The sequence below is a fragment of the Rattus rattus genome, chromosome 6, assembly GCF_011064425.1.
Source record: "Rattus rattus isolate New Zealand chromosome 6, Rrattus_CSIRO_v1, whole genome shotgun sequence".
Classification (NCBI taxonomy): domain Eukaryota; kingdom Metazoa; phylum Chordata; class Mammalia; order Rodentia; family Muridae; genus Rattus; species Rattus rattus.
Window position 1 is genome coordinate 114100083 of NC_046159.1, and position 21331 is coordinate 114121413.

Sequence of the window (21331 nt, forward strand, 5' to 3'; positions counted from 1 at the left end):
AGTATATGAAGTGTGGGATATTTTAGAACACTTAGTTTTATATCGGATGTTTTCTTTGCCCTCTTTCGCTGTGAGCCTATGTGAGTTCTGCTTAGTGACTCGGTGGGCCATGTGTTCCTCCTGTCTTTCATCCCCGTCCTCCATGTGGTGCTCTGAGCTCAGACGGGAGGAATCCTGATGGAGACCTCCAATTTAGACTCTCATAAAAATGTCTGACTGTGGGTCTCCGCCCCTGCTCCCATCAGCTGCTGGAGGGAGTCTCCCTGAGGAAAACGGAGGGGGAGTGGATCTCAGAGAGGAAGTAGGGGAGAGCTGGGAGGAGCGGAGGCCCCGAAAATGGTGGTTAGGAAGTATGATGTTAGAGAATTTTTTTAAAATGTAAATCAGTGAAGGCACAGATCTATGAGTATGGCAGAATATCATTACCAATCATTTCATTGATTTTTTTCCCCTCTGTTACGTTTTGGTCTACCCTATCTTTGGGCTATCCAATGTCCAGTTCCTGACCATCCAGGCAGTATATGCCAGGCTGTCTTGTGGCATGTATATCAAATTACACAAGACATTGGTTGGCCACTCCCACATGCATGGGCTTCCTAAATGGGATGTTTTCTTCAAACCTCTCCCCTAAAGGCTTGGGGAATTATACAGAAGAAGCAGAAAGACTATAAGAGCCAGGGAGGATGGAGAACACTAAGGAAACAAGGTCTTGTAGACACAACAGGACTAACACACAGATGAACTCACAGACTACCAGCATGTACACGGCCTATACAGATTCAGGCCAGACAGGGTCACGGTGCTCAGTAGAACTGGATATGGGCTCCCAACCATAACCAAGAAGCTATCATCAATTTGCAACCACTGACAAAGAAACACCTACCTTTCTCTATGGAGTCTCAATAGTATTATTAACCCAGAAGTAAATGGCCAACAAAAAATAAATTCAATGGTATTTTGTAAACATTTTGGTTTCATATTAGTTTAAATGGGACTATCTTTCCCTTTTTGTCATATGGGCCTTTTCTTGTATGTTTATCGTTTCTGATTTTGTTTCAGAGATTATTTTTGAATGTGTGTTTTTTATATTCTGGCTTATTATTTTTACCTGTTTTTTTTTTCAAACGTATCCCATTTTTATTTTTTAATTGGATAATTTATTTATTTACATTTTAAATGTTATCCCCTTTCCCGGTTTCCCCACTGGAAACCTGTACCCATCATCCCTCTCCCTGTTTCTGAGGGTGCTCCCCAACCCACCCACCTGCTCCTGCCTCCCCGCCTTGGCATTACCCTTCCCAGTACCAAGGGCCTCTCCTTCCATTGATGAGGATATGCTACATATGTGGCTGGAGCCATGGGTCTCTCCATGTGTATTCTTTTGTTGGTGGTTTAGTCCCATGGAGCTCCTAGGGGTTTTGGTTGGTTGATACTGTTGCTCTTCCTATGGGTTGCAAACCCCTTTAGCTTCTTCAGTTCTTTCTCTAACTTCTCCATTGAGGACCCCGTGCTCAGTCCAATGGTTGGCTGTGAGCATCTGCCTATTTATTTGTCAGACTCTGGCAGAGCCTCTCAGGAGACAGCTATATCAGGCTCCCGTCAGCAAGCCCTGCTTGGCATCTGCAATAGTGTCTGGGTTTGATGGCTGTATATAGAATGTATCTGGATGGCCTTTCCTTCAGTCTCTGCTCCACACTTTGTCTCTATTATTTCCTCCCTCCAGTCTTTTGTTCCCCCTTCTAAGAAGAACTGAAGCATCCACACTTTGGTCTTCTTGTTGAGCTTCATGTGGTCTGTGAATTGTATCTTGGGTATTCTGAGCTTTTGGGCTAACATCCACTTATCAGTGAATGCATAACGTGTGTTCTTTTGTGATTGAGACCTGTTTGTTTTCTAAAAAGAGTAAAAGATCATGTGCAGAAATGGGTGTATAGAAAGTTTCTGGAAGACATTAAGGAGGAGAAATGTAATCAAACTATATTGAACAAAATATTTCTTTTTTCAAAAAAAACCCCATGCAAATTGATAAACACTGTTGAAAAAATGCAGAACATTCAATTATGTTAACACCTCAATAATGCAATACAGGAATGTTTTACATAAGACTACTGAAAAAAGTAAGATACAGATGATTCATGAAAATATAAATCTTATCACTTTATTAGTTGGTATGAAATTAAATAGCTTCTAGTATTCCAGAGAGAAGCAGAAAGTCACGCATACTATTTGGTTCAAAGAGATACATTTATCTTGAAATGGGCATCAAGAGCACCCAAACAAAGCCATGTCTTCTGAAAGGAAACCCTCCTTTTAGTATATCCCAGCTTGGTGAGACAGCATCTGTTCAACAAGCACTCAGTTAACCTGATACTCATGTGTGGAAGCAGAGGGAGAATTAGAAGCAGAAGTTGCTAAGCAGATTCTTCTGTACAAAAAAAAAAAAAAAAAAAAAAAAAAAAAAAAAAAAAGAATCAAACAGCACAGAAGGAAAAGTTCCTACCAGTGTTTTAAAAATGAGAGTGGGCGTTCTCCCCAACCAGTGCTGCCTCATTTTATACTCCCTGGGACATGATGAGCAGCAAGGGATTTCTGACATGTTCACAAGATGGCATAAATAACAAAATAGTTTTCTGTACAAAAGAACTACAGTGAAAATGGATACAATACTTTTGACAATAGCCAAGTGTCTTCTGAGAATCTCAGAGTCATGACCTTTTCTAAAATTGTAAAATCCATACACACTGCACTGAATGGCAGCACTAGACATCTTCTGCAACCGTGGTGTCAAAAATCTGGTAGCAAATTCGTTGTTCTGTTCCAATGGTGACATTGTAGGACTTGATGAGGCACTCAAGCCATGGGTATGCATCTACAGAACAAAGGAAACATCATTTAGACATTAAACTAAGCGCAGAATTGGTAATGCTAACTAATTTTATTTTATTTTCCCCAGGTACAGATGAACGTGATTGGGATTACAAAACACCCAACAACAGAGAAAGCTGTCACATTTCCACCACATTCCCCTTTCAGTGGCCTCCCTTGACTTTTCCTTGATGAGCTGGAATGAAATGGAACCGGAACTTCAGATCCGATCAGCCTGAGTGTTAACATGTGATCTGCCCTGAAGGAAGCAGCTATGAACGCCCACCACGCTGGCAGCAGTGATCCCATCTCCACTCTGAAAACTGTTCAGACTCATTTCTGTCATCAACAGAAGGCTCAGGATGCTCTGAACAGCATCTGACACAGTCTTAAGGACACTTCTATGCATGGCTGGTGCAGAGAAACAGAAGGGCACAGTGGCAGTTATAACTGGTACAACTTAGTCTTGGCTGGAGCATGTTAACAAGCCAGTGTTTGTGCAGAAACAACTAAAGTTCATAAATTTTGCAAAATCAAAATTGAAAATTCTGAAGTCCATTAATATGGAAAAGAAAACTCATCAATAAGTCAAACAAGTAAACACAGTTTATTTTTAGGACATGTTTCTTGTAGAAATTATATCCACTTTGTATAATTACAATTTCAGTGTCTGTATGGTGCATGTGTAAAGTCAGAGTCAAATGTTCTGTGACCAAAACTGCTATGTTTTAAGTGTATTTCAAATTATTTTAAAACTTCTTTTATTTTTATTTGTCTCAGCCACTATCTTATCAAAACATTGGTAACAGTTAGTCATTTAGGTGGACTCACAGTTGGCTTACTTCCAGGCTACAGATTTGAAACATTCCAAGAAAAGGTGACGGGGGTGGTGGGTGGGAGGGGGTTGGGGGGTGGGGTGGGGCAGGTACAGATAGTCATCTTTTAATTACTGCCTACCAACTTTTATTCCAGGAGGGCATATCATATCCATGATTGCTTCTAGACTCCTCTGAAGGTTGTCATCAGTGAGGACTTCAGATGCTGGGATCTTGAAAAAGTTTTCCTAAAAATAATAAACACGGGAAATACTAATCTTTTGAAAAAAACCTTCAATGTGGGGCTAAGAACGCTGGCTCCTTTAGCAGAGGACTCAGGTTAGATACCCAGCACCCACGCAAGTGGCTCATAGTCTGTTACTCCTCTTTTAGGGAACCTGATATACTCTTCTGACCTCCAAAGGGACCATGTACACACAGCACACACATGGCAAACTTACATAAATATAGGCAAAACATTTAAATAATAAAAATAAAAGCATAAATAGAAACAAAGAGAAAAAGGTTCAATGCACAGAATTTCAACATCTGATTTGCTAAGATGACCTAATACATTCATCAGTGTTTTAAGGCTGCGGGATCTATAAACTGGAATACCTGTCTAAGTTAAAACCCGATTCACTGCTTTACTGGTAAAACAGCTTTGAAATGCACTGGCATACACAATACAATCGTGCAGCCATGCTGATGGTTCTTCTGTACCTTGGAAAGTAAATCTATTGTGAGGTATGATAAGAGTCTAACATTAAGAAAGTAAGCACTTAGTTTATTCCTTTTCTAATTTAGGTTCCAGAGAATAACATTTTCTTGCTTTGCTATTTATTCTATGTTCAACACACAAGGCACACAACAGCTACCTGTTAATATTCATTTAATAAGTGGATGGATGAATTGGGGAAAACAGAAGAAAATCTCTTAACCTTAACTTGGATTGTTTTGTGATTTGTATAAGTTAACCCATACAACCACACCCCCAAAATAATTAAATCCTCTTATCCCAATAAATGGCTGGTCTTCCTCTCAGCTTCCTCTCAGTAGCCCTTGGAGAGCCACTGGCTTGACTGTGTTCACTGTCATATGGGTTACTCTGGAACATCTAACAATGTCATCTGAGGTTGAAGAGTTTGGGACATGACTCATTAGCCTTACCTCAAGAAGAGAGCCCTCAGCTACATGGGGAGTCAGTTATGAATGAAAACATATAGGACAAGTCACAACAGGATCTAGGTTAATCTTTCCTCATTGTCATGACTCCACACAACACAGGGAAATAACATGCTCTGAGTATATGGAGAGGATGATGACCTTCAAATGATCAAAGCTAAGGGCAGCCTCAAAGACTAGTCAACGGGCAACTGTTCGCTCTGCTTCTCTACAGCTTATTCAACACTACACGTGTATCAAGTGAGTTCATGGAGTCTTAGTTACAAAGCACAGTGAGATGACCGCAGTGTGCCTATCTATCTGTTTCTTATCTGCTCCCTGGTAGCAGCACTTCTGTATGACAGGGAGAATGACACCTCAAACTTTGTATTCCTCAACTTTGTATTTTTAAAATACGATTTATAATAAAATCAAAGGCAAAGACATAATATTGAATTTATGTGGTTATATTTTATTTATTTAAGTTAATTTAAATCCTTCTAAGAACAAAATACAGAGAAACTGAGTTTTATTCTTCAAAAGTTCTCAATAATTTACACTGAAGTAAAACTAAGACGTATAAATATATAAAAGATTTAAATATAAAATTTTAGTGAGCTATCTTTAGCAATTGAGTTACTCACAGAATCCTTGAGGTAAGTGTCCAACACTCCTGTTCCATCATCCAGAGTGAACGTCATAACAAACACATACTGCAGGGGCACAATGCCCAGGACTGGTGGGGAAAGAGCATATTACACCAGGCAAACAAACACTTTTATAAGATGAACTCGTCATGGAGCTGCGAAGGATGCTTACTAAGAACATTTAAGAGAGAAAGAAAATGTGCACTTAAGAACTGTCTGCTGCAGGATTAGTTTGTTAAATTCATGAAGCAGACCAATGTATTTATATAGGGGTAGTCTCATGATGTAAGCAACTGTATCTTAATACTTGATAGAAAGCATAAAAAGTGGTAATAAAAGTAACACACTGCATTCTAATATTATGAAAAGTCAAACTAAAAGGAACATGCAGTTGAGTCTTTTTCTTAGTTTAACCCTATTTGTATTACGAGGAGAGAGAACTTTTTTTTTAGGAGATGTTATTTGGCTGAAAGAACAAAACTGTTAGTATCTGGACTCTATAATTTGCTAGGATAAAGAAGAATGAATAAATGAGACACACCAAACCACATGAGACTTTGCCATGAGGATGAACATCCTGTTACTGAAAAGCTGAAGTAACAGCATAGATGTATGAAGTGCTATACTACCTTCAACCACACAGCCCACATTCCAGTAGGAGAATTAGTTAAGCAGTCAGACAAGTCAGAAGAATAAATTGGCAACAGACAGAATTTTAGAGGAACAGAGTTTGGGGCTTCAAAAGGCCCCAAGAGGTTATACTGAAACAAAAATGGTGAACTTAAAAACTATGCTGAGAAATGCAAAAAGGGATTATGCAGTTCAAAGTAACATGGACAGCAGGATATGACATAGTCATATCACAAAGCCAGATATAAAAGGCAACCCCCCACAAGCACACATACATTTATACAAAATATTTTATCTGACAAAATTCCAGTCTAACAGAAAGAATCTGGTTGATCAGTTTGGGTTGCCCAAAGGATACTATCAGCATCTTTGAAAGATAAATTCTGAGGAGAGAATTGGCCAAGTGGAATGCTTATGGAGTAGAGACAAAGGAGTAAGGAATGAGGAAAAGTGATTAAGGGAGGGAGGGTACTGGCTTTAAAATATGGACTCAATGAAGGCACACTAGATACTGTCAAACCTAGAGTGTTTACCTTATAGAAGTTTAATGGATACACACACTAAATAATTCTAGTAGACAGGACATAATCCATGTAACTTGTGTATAGGCGGACTTGGCTTCAACATCAAGGACTGTCTAAAAATTGCTCCAGTCCTGGAAGCTGCAAACTTGGGCGAGGTGATCACTTATGTGTGTAAGAGATAAAGACTCCTTTCTCCTGGCTAAAGACTTGGGAGGAATCTAATAGTCATCTCGACATCTCTTCCAATGCTACGATAAGAGTCTGAAAGATTTGCTCAGGACCTGTGTTTGGGATCAATGATTAAATGGAAAACAAATGAGCAAGTTCTAAGATATGAATATGATTATGATGCTTGGAAATATTTGCAAACGATTTAAACATTCAGTCCTAATTATCAATACAATTATTGTAAACAGATTTCAACTTAGCAAAGTTAGGCTAGTCCTGCCAAAAATATCAATAAATATTAAAGAACAGATCAGTGAGATGATAGGGAGAATTGAAATTACATGACAAAGCAATTTATCTAACCTTCTGCCACGGAGGAAGGAATCCATGGTCCTTTATTAAGAAGGGAATTTAGGTTTTGTATAGGTTTCAAGCTTGAACACTGTTTACATCTGAAATGAGTAAGTGGAAAACAGTAAATATTTAAATATAATCAAATTCAGCTAATTATCACATCCTGTTCAAGTATGGACAGTTTTAGGAAGTCAGTTATTAAATCATACTGTGGTTATGCTTGTTTCAAGAGAATTATGAATAACTTTCTACATAAAAGCAATTAAAGACACTGTGGGTGTGGTGGAATGAGAAAGTGCCCCTAGCCTCCTATCTTTGAATGTGTAGATCCACATTGGTGGACTTTGAAGGAAATCTTAGGAGATGTTGTGCCTTGCTGGGGAGGGCTTTGGGTACCACAAGCCCACACTAGGCCCATTCGTCCTCCTTCTAATTCCAACTTGCAGGTAAGGTGGGAGTAGGTGGGAGTCCTTAGCTACTGCTCTAGCACCATGCCTGCCTGCCTGCTGCTGTGCCCCGAACTGTGATGGTCAGGAGCTCAGCCTCTGAAACTGTAAGCGAGCCCCGAATTCAATGCTTTCTTTCATAGGCTGCCTTGGTCACGTTGTCTATTCACAGTAATAGGACAGATAATGGGCTTGAGATTAGAACTTTTATGTTGAGAATCCGAATTGGACTCTAGATCAAATAATAAATTTGTTATGAATTTTCTTGTTAAAACAAAAAAGGGGTTGGGGATTTAGCTCAGTGGTAGAGCTTGCCTATGCGCAAGGCCCTGGTTCGGTCCCCAGTCCGAAAAAAAAAAAAAAAAAAAAAAAAAAAAAAAAAAAAAAAAACAAAAAAGAGCCAGAAGTTGCAGAAACTCTTTGAATTTATGGCTCTGTTAGCTATATCTGATGGCCACAGCATTACCAAAACAGCAAGAAACAATTACTCTGAAAGAAAGGTGAGAACAAGTAATAGTTTAGGTGAAGTACTGTTTTAGTACCCATATTCAGAGTCATATACTTTATGATGCCTGATTTTAACCACCTAACATATAATATTGGACATTGTTTCATACAATTTTCTCTCCCTATATATTAATACATTTTAAGGACAAATAATTCTACTTTATTATGATCGGTTTTGATATTTCAACTAAGTGACATATAAGCCTTGCAGAAGGTTTAAAGATATGGAGACACTAGGTATTTTAGAGCAAAAATAGTTACTAATTAATTTTACTTCATTGCTGAAGGTGTCCATCCATTGTGTATGAAACAAAACAAAGGGTAAAGCTCACTAGTCACTCTAAGGACCACAATCAGGTAGCTTTGATAATGGCAGAAAGTAATTTTATGATGAAAATCTAAATTTAGTTTGATTAGTAATAATGACTAGCAAATGCTACACCTTAGGAGAAGGAAAGAGAGACAGGGAGAGAAGATGAGATCTCGGCTGCAGAATAAGGCTTCTCAAAATGGTGTGTTACTAGGGTGACTGCTTCTTAAGAGTACAGGGTGCTTTGCTTCCTCTTCCTTCCGGTCTGTAGACCCTGTACTCTCTGCCAGTTCTCAGTGGCAGCGACTCTGCAAGGTGCAAGCTCAGCAGCGATGTCATTCACTTACTCGATTTGCACCTTTGAACTGTCCCTTTAGGCAACATCTTAATTGTTATAAAACAAACTTTAGGCTATGACTGAGGAAGAAAATACTCAGTCTTATACCCACTGTGATTTACCATGCACACACACAGTAAGTATGTATATATATATGTATATATATGCTCTAGAATAGAACATTCAAGAAAAGTTTGGTATGGATGCTCTTGAACTCACAATGGGGCTACATTAATACATCTAATCTAGTGAAAATGGCACACAGCACACAATCCTGTTGTCCACTCAAATTCTGAATTTGTGATCTCTCCCTAGCATATGAATGCCGTGCTACATACCACTCGACTGGAAACGATTACAACTCAACATTTAAAGAAGAGTTTGCTGGACTTGCATTGTATCCATACAATCTAAGACAATCATTATAGCCCCGGAACTGTTTCTACCTACAAACTGGTAGAAGTAAGCCCCTACTGCAAATACAGCAGTCTGCTGGATAAACACAGTTGTAACCACAAATCTTGCGCTGACACATACCCATAGTGATGCAGCTTTCCCTGTATGAGGAATGGGGCTGAAAGGTCGAGGAGCTCCAGATCCTCAGGGCCGGACCTCACAGGGATCACACTGTGGAACTTGCTGGACAGCTTGGACACTTCACAGAGCCTTCCTCCTTTAAATTATAATTAATTAATTAACTAATAAACAAACAAATTCTTCAATAACACGAATATAATTGGAGCAAAATATGAGACATAAAAGTAACACATGAGATACAACTAATCCTACAAAGCAGGACAAGGAAAGGGAGTTGTAAATTTAGAAGAAAACTTAAACTCAGCAGGACAAATAACAAAATAAAATGAAACAAAACAAAAAACCTCCTACATAAAAATTAGATTAAAAAACGCAGAAAATAAAAAAATAGTATAATTCCATTCTATTAAAGTTGCCATTCTCCAGGCTTTTCAAGGTTCTTTCCCTTGACTTAGGTATTAGCTGAGGGCGTTCATCCCATTTTTATGAAACAACAGTGACATCCAGAGGCAGAGACTCCATCAGCCGCCCATAAGCAATCAGCCTTTCTACTATATTACTATTCAACTAGATCTGCTCAAAGCTGACAAGACTACAGAAAGAAATTCAACAAGGTAGATAAATGCAAGTTTTTACAACTTGAAAATGCACAATTCAGGTAAATGTGTTTGGTCATACGTACTTGAATCTAGCTGATGTACTATTTTGGTCAATTAACAGTATTTTACTAGGTGCCCATGAGGCATAGTTAACATAATTCATTTGCAAAACAATATTCTAAAAAATCTAATTACAAGTATCTTACCTTCTATCAAAATTAGACATTCACTTGAAGGTGGGAGAACGCCATCCTTCTTAACAAAGTGAACGGCGACCTGCCGTCCTCCCTGGCCTTCCGTGGTCCAGATCTTTGATTCGTACAAAGATGTACCTTGCAGCCTCATGTCTGGCGCTTTAGTTGCAGCATCTTGCAAAAGTTTATCCAAACTGTCCTCATGTGGAACTTCTTGTCTAAAATTATTGATAATGAAAAGAATATATATATATATGTATACATATATATATATGTATACATATATACATCTTGTTAAAAATTCAAATTTAATAAATTATTCAAGTAAATAAAAAGCTGGGGGGCTAGTTAAAATTTGCCACTCCTGCATAAAATCCAGTTTGACTTGCCAGCACCACATGATGCCGGGAAACCACCTATAACTCCAGTCCTGAACGCTGTGGGTGTGAAGCATACACATGGAGTACATGCACACATGCAGGTAAGACACACATATACATAAAGTAAGTGAATATAGAACAATTTTCTAAAAATATTTCATATGCAGATTAAATCAGCTATGCTGTCTTAAGTTAAGGAAATCATTCATTTTTCAGATTTAATGGACTTTACTCAATAGATATTCAACATTTCATGGCAAGGTAAGTCCATGTCCTAACTGGGGAGATAGATTTCACTCAGTTGGCAAACACCACCATGGTGCATGTGGAAGTCAGAGGACTACGTCCTATCACGTAGGCTCCCGGGTCAGCAGGCATTTCCACTGCTGTCCTGTCTGCTTGGCCCAGGTCACAGTTATTCCCAGGACCAGTCTGCTGGTAGACAACTGTACAAGTGGCTCTGCCTTCACCCCAGTGAGTGCCCTGTTACAGGGTACCTACTTTAAAACATAGTAACCTCAGTCGTCTTTAGTAGTCAATAATTCATGTAAGTCACAAATGTTCACGGGGTACAAATGGCATGGCTGAGACCCGAAAGGTCTAAGTGCTTGTCCTCATTGTGTCACCGGCTGTTTGGAACTTCAGGCAATCTCTCATACTCACTGACATGCTTTATTTCTATGCTTTAATCACCTTCAGCATGAAACTTCTCCAAAACGCTATAATCTCAGAATTTGGAAGGAAAACATACATTATTCTAGAGATATATTAACGAAGACCATGCAAACATACAAATTATGTGTACAGCTATGCGTGTTTATATGTGAAGTTCACTAGAGCTTTAGCTTCATGGATGCTGTCCTGGTGCTGATTGTCATGCACTCTGTATTCTGTATTCTCCCAAATACCACTTTCTATATTTCAAGGGAAGATGGCACATTATATTAAAGAGAATAACAGGAAATAAAATTCATTATTTAAACATGTTTTGTGATGAACTCATATTAAGAAGATTACAAAAATTCTGTTTATATATTCACATAATAACTGGGGTTTGGAAGGAAGACACTGTATTATTACATTACCATTATTCAGTATGACAGAAAATTTTCAGTTATATCTATCAAAGCTACGAAACCTTGAATTTTAAGCATGCAAATAGAATCTATTTTATTATTACTACACAGAATCTTTTTGGAGCAATTTAGTACTTTCCCTTTAAGCCATCAGCATTCTTTGAAACTACTACAAATTAATCAAATCATAACTTATTTTAGGACTTAAAACTTCGCATATACAAACAGGCAACCAGACAAACATATGGACATGCATATCTATAAATTATGAACAATATGACATGGAAACAGTTTCTGTTTGTTCTCATTTTGGGAACACTTACAGTGAATGGCACTGCGGACAGAGCAGTTTAACAGACTGGGGCAGTCTCCTGGGCAAATACGACCTCAGCTTGGCACGGACCCGATATTGCTGCGGAGCCTTTTGCTTCAAAACGGCACACAATGGAGTTTTCTCTAGGTGCTGGTGATCTGTGAGTACTGTGAAGAATTTCTACATTACATCAGAGTAACTAATGCATGGGAGTTTTAGCTACATTTGGCATGGATTCTCCTGAAGCAAAGATTTACTATGAAATCAATCGCAGCTAGTTACTGTTTCTAGATGGACACTGCCAGGCACAGAGCAGGAACTCACCAGACTAACACAGAGGCTGAGTAACTGGGATAAGAGGTAATTTAATTATATACACTGTGCTTATGCATATTTATACCATTAAATATTATGTGCTTATGTATTTTAATGTAGAAGTAACAGAAATTTCCATGAACTAACTTATGGGAAACTTGATGGACTATTTTAACTAGAAAATGACTATTAACCTACCTGTATAAAGAGTAAACCAGTTCACGGCCAACCTCTCAGACAATGCATTAGGCCACAGCTTACATGCCAACTGGATTTCAAACATTAACAAAACGTGGACTTGCTAAATAAAAACGATCTGCCACACAGGCTCTTGTCTTGGGGATCTCAAATTCAAGACTTCATTGAACCTTCTTTCATTAAAGAGTCAGAATGTGAGACTAGAAATGGTGATTAGGAGAATTCAATTATCGCAGTCATGTGGTGTGTGAAAGAAAAGGGATTCGTTTTGTAAACAGAGAGGGGCAATAGGAGAGGAGGAAAAGGAGGATGTGGAGAGAGGAAGGCATCAGAGTTAACAGTAGAAGGAAAGACCAGTAGGAGGAAATGCCTGGGGAATAGAAAACTAACTGCAAGGTTGGGAGAGGTAAAATGAGTTTACATTAAACACTCTAATGCAAAGCTCTGACTCAGCTCTTAGAATACAGAAGTCAGGGAGCTAACACCGCCCCAGACCTACAAACCCCAGTCAGGCTTCTCTACATAGCTCTACTGCAGCCAAGCCTTCCTTCCTGTGGTAAGTGCTTGTGGGAAACACCCATGTTGTGCAGATCTGATCAACATAAAGTAAAATGAATACATGCCTCACTTCGCCTTTGAGGTGAACTTCATATTACTTTCACACTTAAATAAAAATTGCGAGAGCATGAAGATGTCCTGAATATGCTTCAAAAAGATCCCGTAATATACTTGTCTCTGTGTCCACCTTTCTGTCTCTCTCCTTACAAATTTGTAAGTGAATTGTTGCGAGCAGCTTCCAGACATTATGTCCTTCCTATCACTTCAGTATTTTATGAAAAGAATGTTTCATTGAGATAGCTGTAGTAACCGTTTCAAAGATAATCAACTTGGATTTAATACTATTATACAATTATCAGATACGTGAATCTTCCCAACTGTTCTTTTACCTTTCTGTTCTAATCTTGACAGTGCGAAATACTTGACTTTCATGTGTTCACATTGTAACTTGAAATGGCCCCCAGTCTGTGTTCACATCATGACAATGACTTGAGGATGAGAAACTCACTTTGCTGAGTAAGCATCATTTTGGCATTCCTAGTATCTTCTCCTGCTCAGATTCCGACGTGCATTTTTGGCACAGAAGCTCCTCTGTTACCCTGGTTCTTAATGAATTCTAGGAAGAGGTCTGTTAGGGAGGAGCTTGCCCTCCAGAGGAGGGAATTGGCTTTGGGGAGTAAAGGATGTTCAACTTTACTCTGAACTAATTTCCAACTTTGCAATTAGTATGGGCGTAATGAGAAAGGAGTAACCTCATTATTCTTTATCAAACATTTAGAATTCAATCGTTTGTTCCTCACCACATTGTTTCAGATTTGGCATTTTCTACTAAGTGAGATTTTCTTTACTTTCTAGCAGTTCAGGATTCTTGGTTTAGCTCTAATTTCCTTGTCCAAATGTTGGAATCTGCCTTTTCTCTAAGGATACCCAGACTATCCCTATAATCAGGATTTGTCTGTGCATTTCCTGTGACTGCTGCCTCTGCCTGACACCACCTGTAACAGTCTCACAGAGGCCTCTACAGCCTGAGTATAATGCCGTCCTCAGTTCCAGCACACCTGATCTTCCTTCTTCCTTCCCGCACTTACGCCTCCTTTCTCTGAGAGGAAAAGCTTCCATTTTAGAGCATTATACATTCAATGAACTACTGAACAAATTATTTAATGTGCTTCTGTTAACATTTTTTTCTGAATTAAAGTTTCTTTTCCCAAGTTAGGTAAAATAACTGGGTGTGTGGTAAATACGTACTATTAGTGTATTAATGTTAAAATTTGGGAGCATAGTGAAAATATTTTCTTAGGTGTATAAATAGTATTTTATTAAATTAATGCCAGAGTACAATTTATATTGTTAAGCTAATAATACACCCAATGCAACAAATTTCATAAATCATATTGATCTATAACTTAAACTACATATTCGATATAGAGATATGCACATGCATGGGTTTTACCTTATACTACTACAGGAGCAGGTAGGGGGATCAAAGTTACACACAAACACTAACTGCTGCCAGGAAATCTAGGGTCACGGATGGTACACAGGAATTGGTTGGGAAGTATAGACAGGCGCCTGTATGCTGGCCACTGAAATGTGAGCAGTCTTACTTGTAGAAGAGACTTGCTGACATCGTTCTTCCTCATACAGGGATACTGAGCCTGATGCAGAGCCTAAAGCAAGGGAGACGGGAAATCACACAATTACATAGCTCTTTAGCATGTCTATTAGAAACTTAATATAAAACTTAAAATAAGGAACTCTGTTCAAAGAAATCAAAGACAGCCTAAATAAATGTTGACATGTCTGTTTTCCTCAAATTCTGGTGTTCCTAGCAAAAATATCAGGCTTAGTTGTAAAATTTGACACACAAAGTGTCTCCTTTCTTTGAGGAAAAATATAGAATTTTGAATAGCAACTTAGTATATCAATCAAGGAACTTTGGTATTGATAGAAAGACAGACAAACCAGAAATGTTTAGAAATCAACTCGTGTTTTGATTGTTGGCTAAGGAAGGTCATTCAGAGAACACAGGTTGGATTTTTTGTTTGTTTGTTTGATTGTTTTTGCTTGTTTTGCTTGTTTTGTTTTTTAAGAAATGGTTTTGCAACTACTAGGAATTATTACAAGATGGTTCAAAATACACCAATAAGTGATTCCTAGGAAACCCCCAATAAGACCGTACTGATAGCCACTGAATGTTTTGGTAGATACAGAAGCCACATAGTCATGAAAGGAGACAGCAGTGCTTCTACTCCAAGGCCACTCATCAGCACATCCCTCGCACTAAGAAATGAGCTACTGGCACGTGCTCCAGCATAGACGCATCTCAGAACAGTGTGTCAAAAAGCAATCACACTAAGATTAACAAGACTATCTTTGAGAGATTTGGATGATTCATGTTTATGCATTAGACATCCATGTATGGGGGAAAACCAACTTGGGCTAGTTAATATAAGGGAATCTCAATATTTTTCGTTACCTTTAGAAACTGACAAGGAAAATGGCTGCTTAGGGAATTCATGAAATTTTTCTTTTTTTAGTGAATACAAAATACCACGTATACATCAAAAAACAAGTAAACACTATTACTTTAATTTGAAAATGTGATTATATATTTAACAGTGAACCAAGCTAGTGCATAGGACAAACCAAATGTTTAAAGAGTTACTTTAATGAACATACACATATGCCCTGTACAGTCAGGTGAACTGGAAAGAGACTTAAGCAAGAAACCACTGAAAAGGAAAGTGTGCTTCTAAAATTATGAGGCAGTAAAATATCAATGTTACAAATTGTCCTTACTTGAAAGTACAAAGCTATCCTCATTTTTTGATTGACAGATACCATTTGAGGGCTGAGTGACTGCCGAATCTGCACATTCTAAATCTCTAAAATATAAAAGAATATAAAATATATGAAGAATATAAAAGCAAATTGTGTAGCAAATGCAATAGAAAAACTTGTAGCTATACCCTAAAAATCCAGGAGTTCATTAAGTTACATCATTTGGTATGATTCTAATCAATATTCTATAGCTTTTATCAGATTATCTGAGACCTCTAAAGCCCTCACAGTAAGCAGCAGTAGTTTAGAAAGATAGAAGTAGAACACTGAGTCAATGAAATACTAAAAACAAAAGATCTGGGAACTTAATGGTTAACATTATCAGTTACAATGACGTCACTGAAGCTTAGAAAAGTAAGGTTAGCCCCTTTCAGCCTTCCCTTGAAGTCCATCTCCACTGCTTTCTGACTCCACTGACCTGCAGAAAATCTGTCTTCTAGAGACTAGTGACCTTAGTCCAGCTGCAGCCTACTTGTCTGATTCCCTTTCCCAGTTCACAATCACAATCACACCCTTGGGACTCAACATCTTGGTACAGATGCAAAGTCTCTATGATTTTTCCCAATCACTTCTTCCAGCCTTTCCTTGTAGGCTATCTCCATTCCTTCATGAGGTCCCACCAACCAGCAGAATAGTTCTCTACCACAGACCCCAGAACCACCACCCTTTTCTAGGACTAGAACAGTTTGTTACCCAGAATCTCATACTGAAACAAAGCAGTCAAAGAAGAGAAAGTCCTCCAACAAACAGAAAATCAGTTATCTTCAACAAAATACACCTTAAATCTACAGATGCCCAAGTCACAGGGCAAAGATCCAAGAATGAAGAACAAGACAGTATGACTCCTCCAGAAACCTGAAAGCCTATTACAATAAGCCCTGAGAAAAGCAATTAAGCCAAGGTATAAAACAAGAACAAAAATAGCAAATGGAAATATGATCAACGACCTTAAAAAGGATATGAATAAATTTCTAAAAGACCATAAAAAAAAATAAATGAAAATACAAACAGTTGAATGAAATAATGAAAACAATTAAAGGTAAGTAGACTTTATCAAAAAATAAAATCAATAAAGAAAAACCAAAATGAAATAAAAAGGAAAATGAAAAACTGAAGTTAAACAAAAAAACCTCATAGGTAAGTCTACAGAGAACAGAATTTCAGGTTTTGAAGACAACATAGAATAGATAAATTTGTATGGTGGTTTAAATATGCTTGGCCCTTGGGAAGTGGCAATATTAGTAGGTGTGACCTTGCAGGAATAGGTGTGGCCTTATTGGAGGAAGTGTGTCACTATCTGTTGGGGTGGTCTTTGAGTTCTCCTAATGTTCAAGCTATGCCCAGTGTAGAAATGGAGCCTCCTCCTGGATGCCTGCAGATAAAAATGCAGAATTCTTGGCTTTGTCTGAATGCTTCTATGCTTCCAGTCACTAAACCTCTGAAACTGTAAAGTAGCCCCAATTAAATGTTTTTATTTTTCATAGTTTTATTTTTCAAGAGTTTCCGTGGTCATGGTGTCTCTTCACAACAATGGAAACCCTAACTAAAAGAGAAGTTGGGACCAGGAATTGGGTAGGCCTGAACATGTTTCTGTGTGAAAGAATGTAGGTTTGCGGACTTTGGAAAGTGGGGGCTTAATGGGCCACCCAAGTAGGAATGGGGAAGACATTGGTGCTGAGGGTAATTTGAACTCTGTGGGCCTGGCTCAAGAGGTTTCAGAGAAGAATAATTTTAGTTTGTTGCCTAAAAATCATTTTTGTGATTTTTGGTAAAGAACGTGGTGCTTTTTGCCCTTGTCTGAAAAGTCTACCTGAGGATAAGGTAAGAGGTTCAGATTAGATGCAGTGACAAAGCAAGTCTCACAGAAGCCTGGCAGAGACTTGTTCTCTGGTTCACTCTCACGAACTACATGTTGATCAAGTATAGCAATCCCACCCAGCCACGCGTATCATTTCTGTGTCTGCAGTTGAGAAGGGGATAGTGATACCACGGTGGGCATTAGGACCTGGTTATTACTTTCATTTGGACAAAGGGATTGTGTGTAAAGCTGACACGAAGTGGATTATGCTGGGTGGATCTCAGTTCTCAGCCTCGTCAGAGAAGCTGCTCCTTGTACTTGATGTTAGCCGATAGTGACCCAGAGGTGGACAATATGCCAAGGTTGACAGTCTTTGGAGCACTCGTGCTGAAATACGGTTTCTTTATTACACTGTTCCTTTCAAGCCTCAGGGATTGATGCTGGACAGAAGGCAGGAAGACAAAATCATCTGTCATACACAAAAGGACTGATGCTCACATGAACTCAGAGAGACTGTCACAACATGCACTTGACATATACAGGCTCACGCCAGAAAAAAATCCCAGCTCTGAAAAGGGAAAGTGGATAGAAAGACCTTCCCCTAACCAAGAGGTTAGTTTTAGCTGTACCTGATAGAAAGGAAAATCAGTTTTCAGCAGTGGGCTTTCTCATGGTGTATCAACAGCTCTAGGTCCTACACTGTCCAGTGCCCAACACAAAACAGACTTTGTTTTGTTGCTGTTTTTGTTTTACGCAGTGTATGTTTTGTTAGTTTTTGTGTTGTTAACTTTCTGTCTAGTTTATGTGTTTTGATTTGTTTTCCTTTTTTTCTAGAGAGAAGGGGGGGAAGAGAGAGAGAGAGAGAGAGAGAGAGAGAGAGAGAGAGAGAGAGAGAGAGAGAGAGAGACAGAGAGAGAGAGAGACAGAGAGAGAGAGAGACAGAGAGAGAGAAGAACAAGAACATGAAGTTGGGTAGGCAGAAATGTGAGGACGAATATGGGAGTAGTTAGGGAAAAGGATATGATCAAAATGTATTGCATGAAAGCATTTAAGAACATAGAGATAAAGATAGGAGTATAGTTCAGTGGTACAATATGCCTAGCAGGTAAGAGTCTGGTTTTGATTTTCAGCAAGACAATGAGGAAAACAAACAAACAAACTAAGGCCTTACACAGCCATAGAAACAGGCTTGCAGAGTGACCTAACAAGTATCTCAGTTGTTTTTCAAAAAGAGACATAAAATACTCACTTTTTCAGCTGATCCACACACGAGCTTTCATCTGGCAAAACCCTGATTCCCCGACCATAACTGGTCCCTCCATGGAGATGAAACTCCAGCCTTAACAACGACTTGCTGGTTTCTGAATCAACAGACTGAAGTTTGGTATGGAGACTATAGATTCGAATAAAGCTTCCAATCTACAAAAAGATGATTAAAAAAAAATCTCATTTTAGAATAAAAGGGATTAATTTAACAGTTTCTGATATTTGAAAATTTCACAATCAATAGGAAATAATAACCAAGGACACAACAACCAAGGATACTGTCCAACCACAGAAGACACTGGAAGCAGGACAGTACTGTGAATAAGATCAGCTGCATGGATTTGAAAAATGTAAATATTATAAAACATAAGCAGGTCCATTTCAGACTTCCATCAGTAAAGTATAGTGAAGGTATCTATGATTGAAATGAAATTCTATTTGATAATATTTAGAAAAGAACTTGTTTGAACTTGTCTAAATTATTAAAAATGTGACATAAAATGCCCTAACTATGACACATTATAAAAAAATTAATCATGTAGTTTCATTAAAATAACAGACTTTTTATTTCACAGGTTAATTTTCTTGCTAAGCATAGAAACGCTCCTTGGCCCTGTGAGTGCTGGTATTATATGTATGGGCCACCACATGCTTTCCCCATTGCACGAATTCTATAGAAAGTAAAGCTGTAGTACAGCAGTGGTACGTCTATCACGGCCGTGTAAAATACATCATGTGAACTCAAGTATGGAATCAAACCAGAATGTTGGATTACGTACTCTATAGTCGATGTCAACTATTTCTCTAAATTCAGTCAAACCATCTTCGACTAGAGAACTTAGGAGTTTTCTCCATGAAGAGGTCAAATGAGAAAACATACTCAGCGTTCACAGACGCTAACCCTGAGCCAAGTGCCGTTGTCCAGCCTCTAGCATCGGCCAAGGGGAAACAGTTTGTACCTGCATCTTCAAACCTAGCCCCGGCAACCCCATTTTAATAAAATAAAATAAATAAAATAAGACTTTGACATCTATGCAACAGGACAAGTTACATAGTATAAACTGCATGCATTTTTATATAGTCTTATGATCGCAAAAGAGTGCAAGAGGAAATTTAATTCATTGACATATAAACAGATTCCTGAGTATGTGATGAATGAGAGGCCATCTCTCTCCTTTTCCCTACAAATTCAGTAACTGTGGTAAAATTAGAAAACAAGCATCAAAGGAGGGGTGGAAATGGGGTTGGGGTGCAGAGGGAGGGAGGGAGGGAGGGAGGGAGGGAGAGAAAGGCAAGCAAGCAAAGGCTCCACTCTGAACACTCCTTGTTAATCTTTAGTGCTGGTGGAGCAAAGACAGCAGAGAGGTGTCAGGAAGACACAGCCACACGCGCAGCTACTCCTTCGCTCGAAGCGCATTTCTTCACGGTCCCTGTGGATTTCTGACGGTAGGCAGGAGAAGGTATCCAGCCTATTTTCTCTCACATGCCTTTACCTGCTTCTACATCAGAGGTAGAAAAGGCAATGCAGAGGCTTGGGGAAAATATGCAAAAAGTCAATAGAAATATGTACTTTACTGAGGACGCTAAAGTGAGATACTAGAATAATAAATACTAAAATGTCTGTTTTGTAAGCACTTTGGAATGTTCACTATGTCTTGATTATATATTAGTACAGCATTTCCATAGTACAGATGTTGCTAACCTTCGAAGGACCAGAAAGAAAGCTGATACACAGGGAAATGACCTACATTAGTTAAACTATCTCAAGTACAATTTCATTTGCATTAAAATTTAAATTTAAGGCTATTTCAGCTGGACACTTCAGGGTCTTCCATGACATTTGACAACTTAATCCAAAAATGTGTATGGAGGAAAGAAGGGTCACCTGAGGAGTAGGACGTGGGGCAAGGTAGAAGTGCAGTGCACACTCTAAGGAGTACACTGGTACAGCTACTAGAGCAAGAGAGGGGACTCGAACTGCAAGAGACTGAGATCAGCAGGGGCTTGAGAAGGTTCCATGTGTAGCCTATCTGGAACAACTGATGTAAAATCTTCAGCAGAGAATGTAAGCGGTGGGTGCGTGCTGCTTACTACGGGTCTCCTTCGCTGCAGGACACTGGTACACAGCATGTACAGGCCAGCAGAGAGTCAACACGACATGCTGTTAAAATCAGAAATGCCTTCTGATGGCAGCATTGCATTTCTGTAAAGATGGAGTAGATTATGAAATGTGTCTGATGATCTAGTATGTTAAAAAATTCTTTAATTTTGTTAGTCATGCAGTATTTTCCCCAAATTTACAAGCTAAAGAGTTACAATAAAAACATAAATGTGTAATGTAATGTTACAAAGGTTTAATCAATAGCTAAGCCTAACAATATACAAGTAGAAAGAAATCTCTATGCTTCTGCAGAAGAGGATCCTCCAGTTTCTGTTTAAAAAGTAGGTACGGTGCAATGGTTTTATTTCCTCCTCCTATGGCTAAC

At 38.6% G+C, this 21331-nt stretch overlaps 1 protein-coding gene across 5 annotated transcripts in view; it reads right to left on the bottom strand.

Moving 5' to 3' along the window:
• Positions 1-2132: 2132 nt before the first annotated feature.
• The window catches only part of Pot1 (protection of telomeres 1), a 55529-nt gene continuing 36330 nt past the window's right edge, over positions 2133-21331 (bottom strand). For all 5 annotated transcript variants that reach the window (XM_032906861.1, XM_032906865.1, XM_032906863.1 and 2 more), the window contains 10 exons: positions 18829-18998; positions 15740-15825; positions 14545-14607; positions 11877-12033; positions 10110-10315; positions 9305-9440; positions 7177-7265; positions 5489-5580; positions 3823-3928; positions 2133-2869 (listed from right to left, as the gene is read on the bottom strand). In XM_032906861.1, the coding sequence (XP_032762752.1) occupies positions 2760-2869; positions 3823-3928; positions 5489-5580; positions 7177-7265; positions 9305-9440; positions 10110-10315; positions 11877-12033; positions 14545-14607; positions 15740-15825; positions 18829-18998 (1215 nt within the window). In that variant the 3' untranslated portion in view covers positions 2133-2759. The remainder of the gene's footprint in view (positions 2870-3822; positions 3929-5488; positions 5581-7176; positions 7266-9304; positions 9441-10109; positions 10316-11876; positions 12034-14544; positions 14608-15739; positions 15826-18828; positions 18999-21331) is intronic.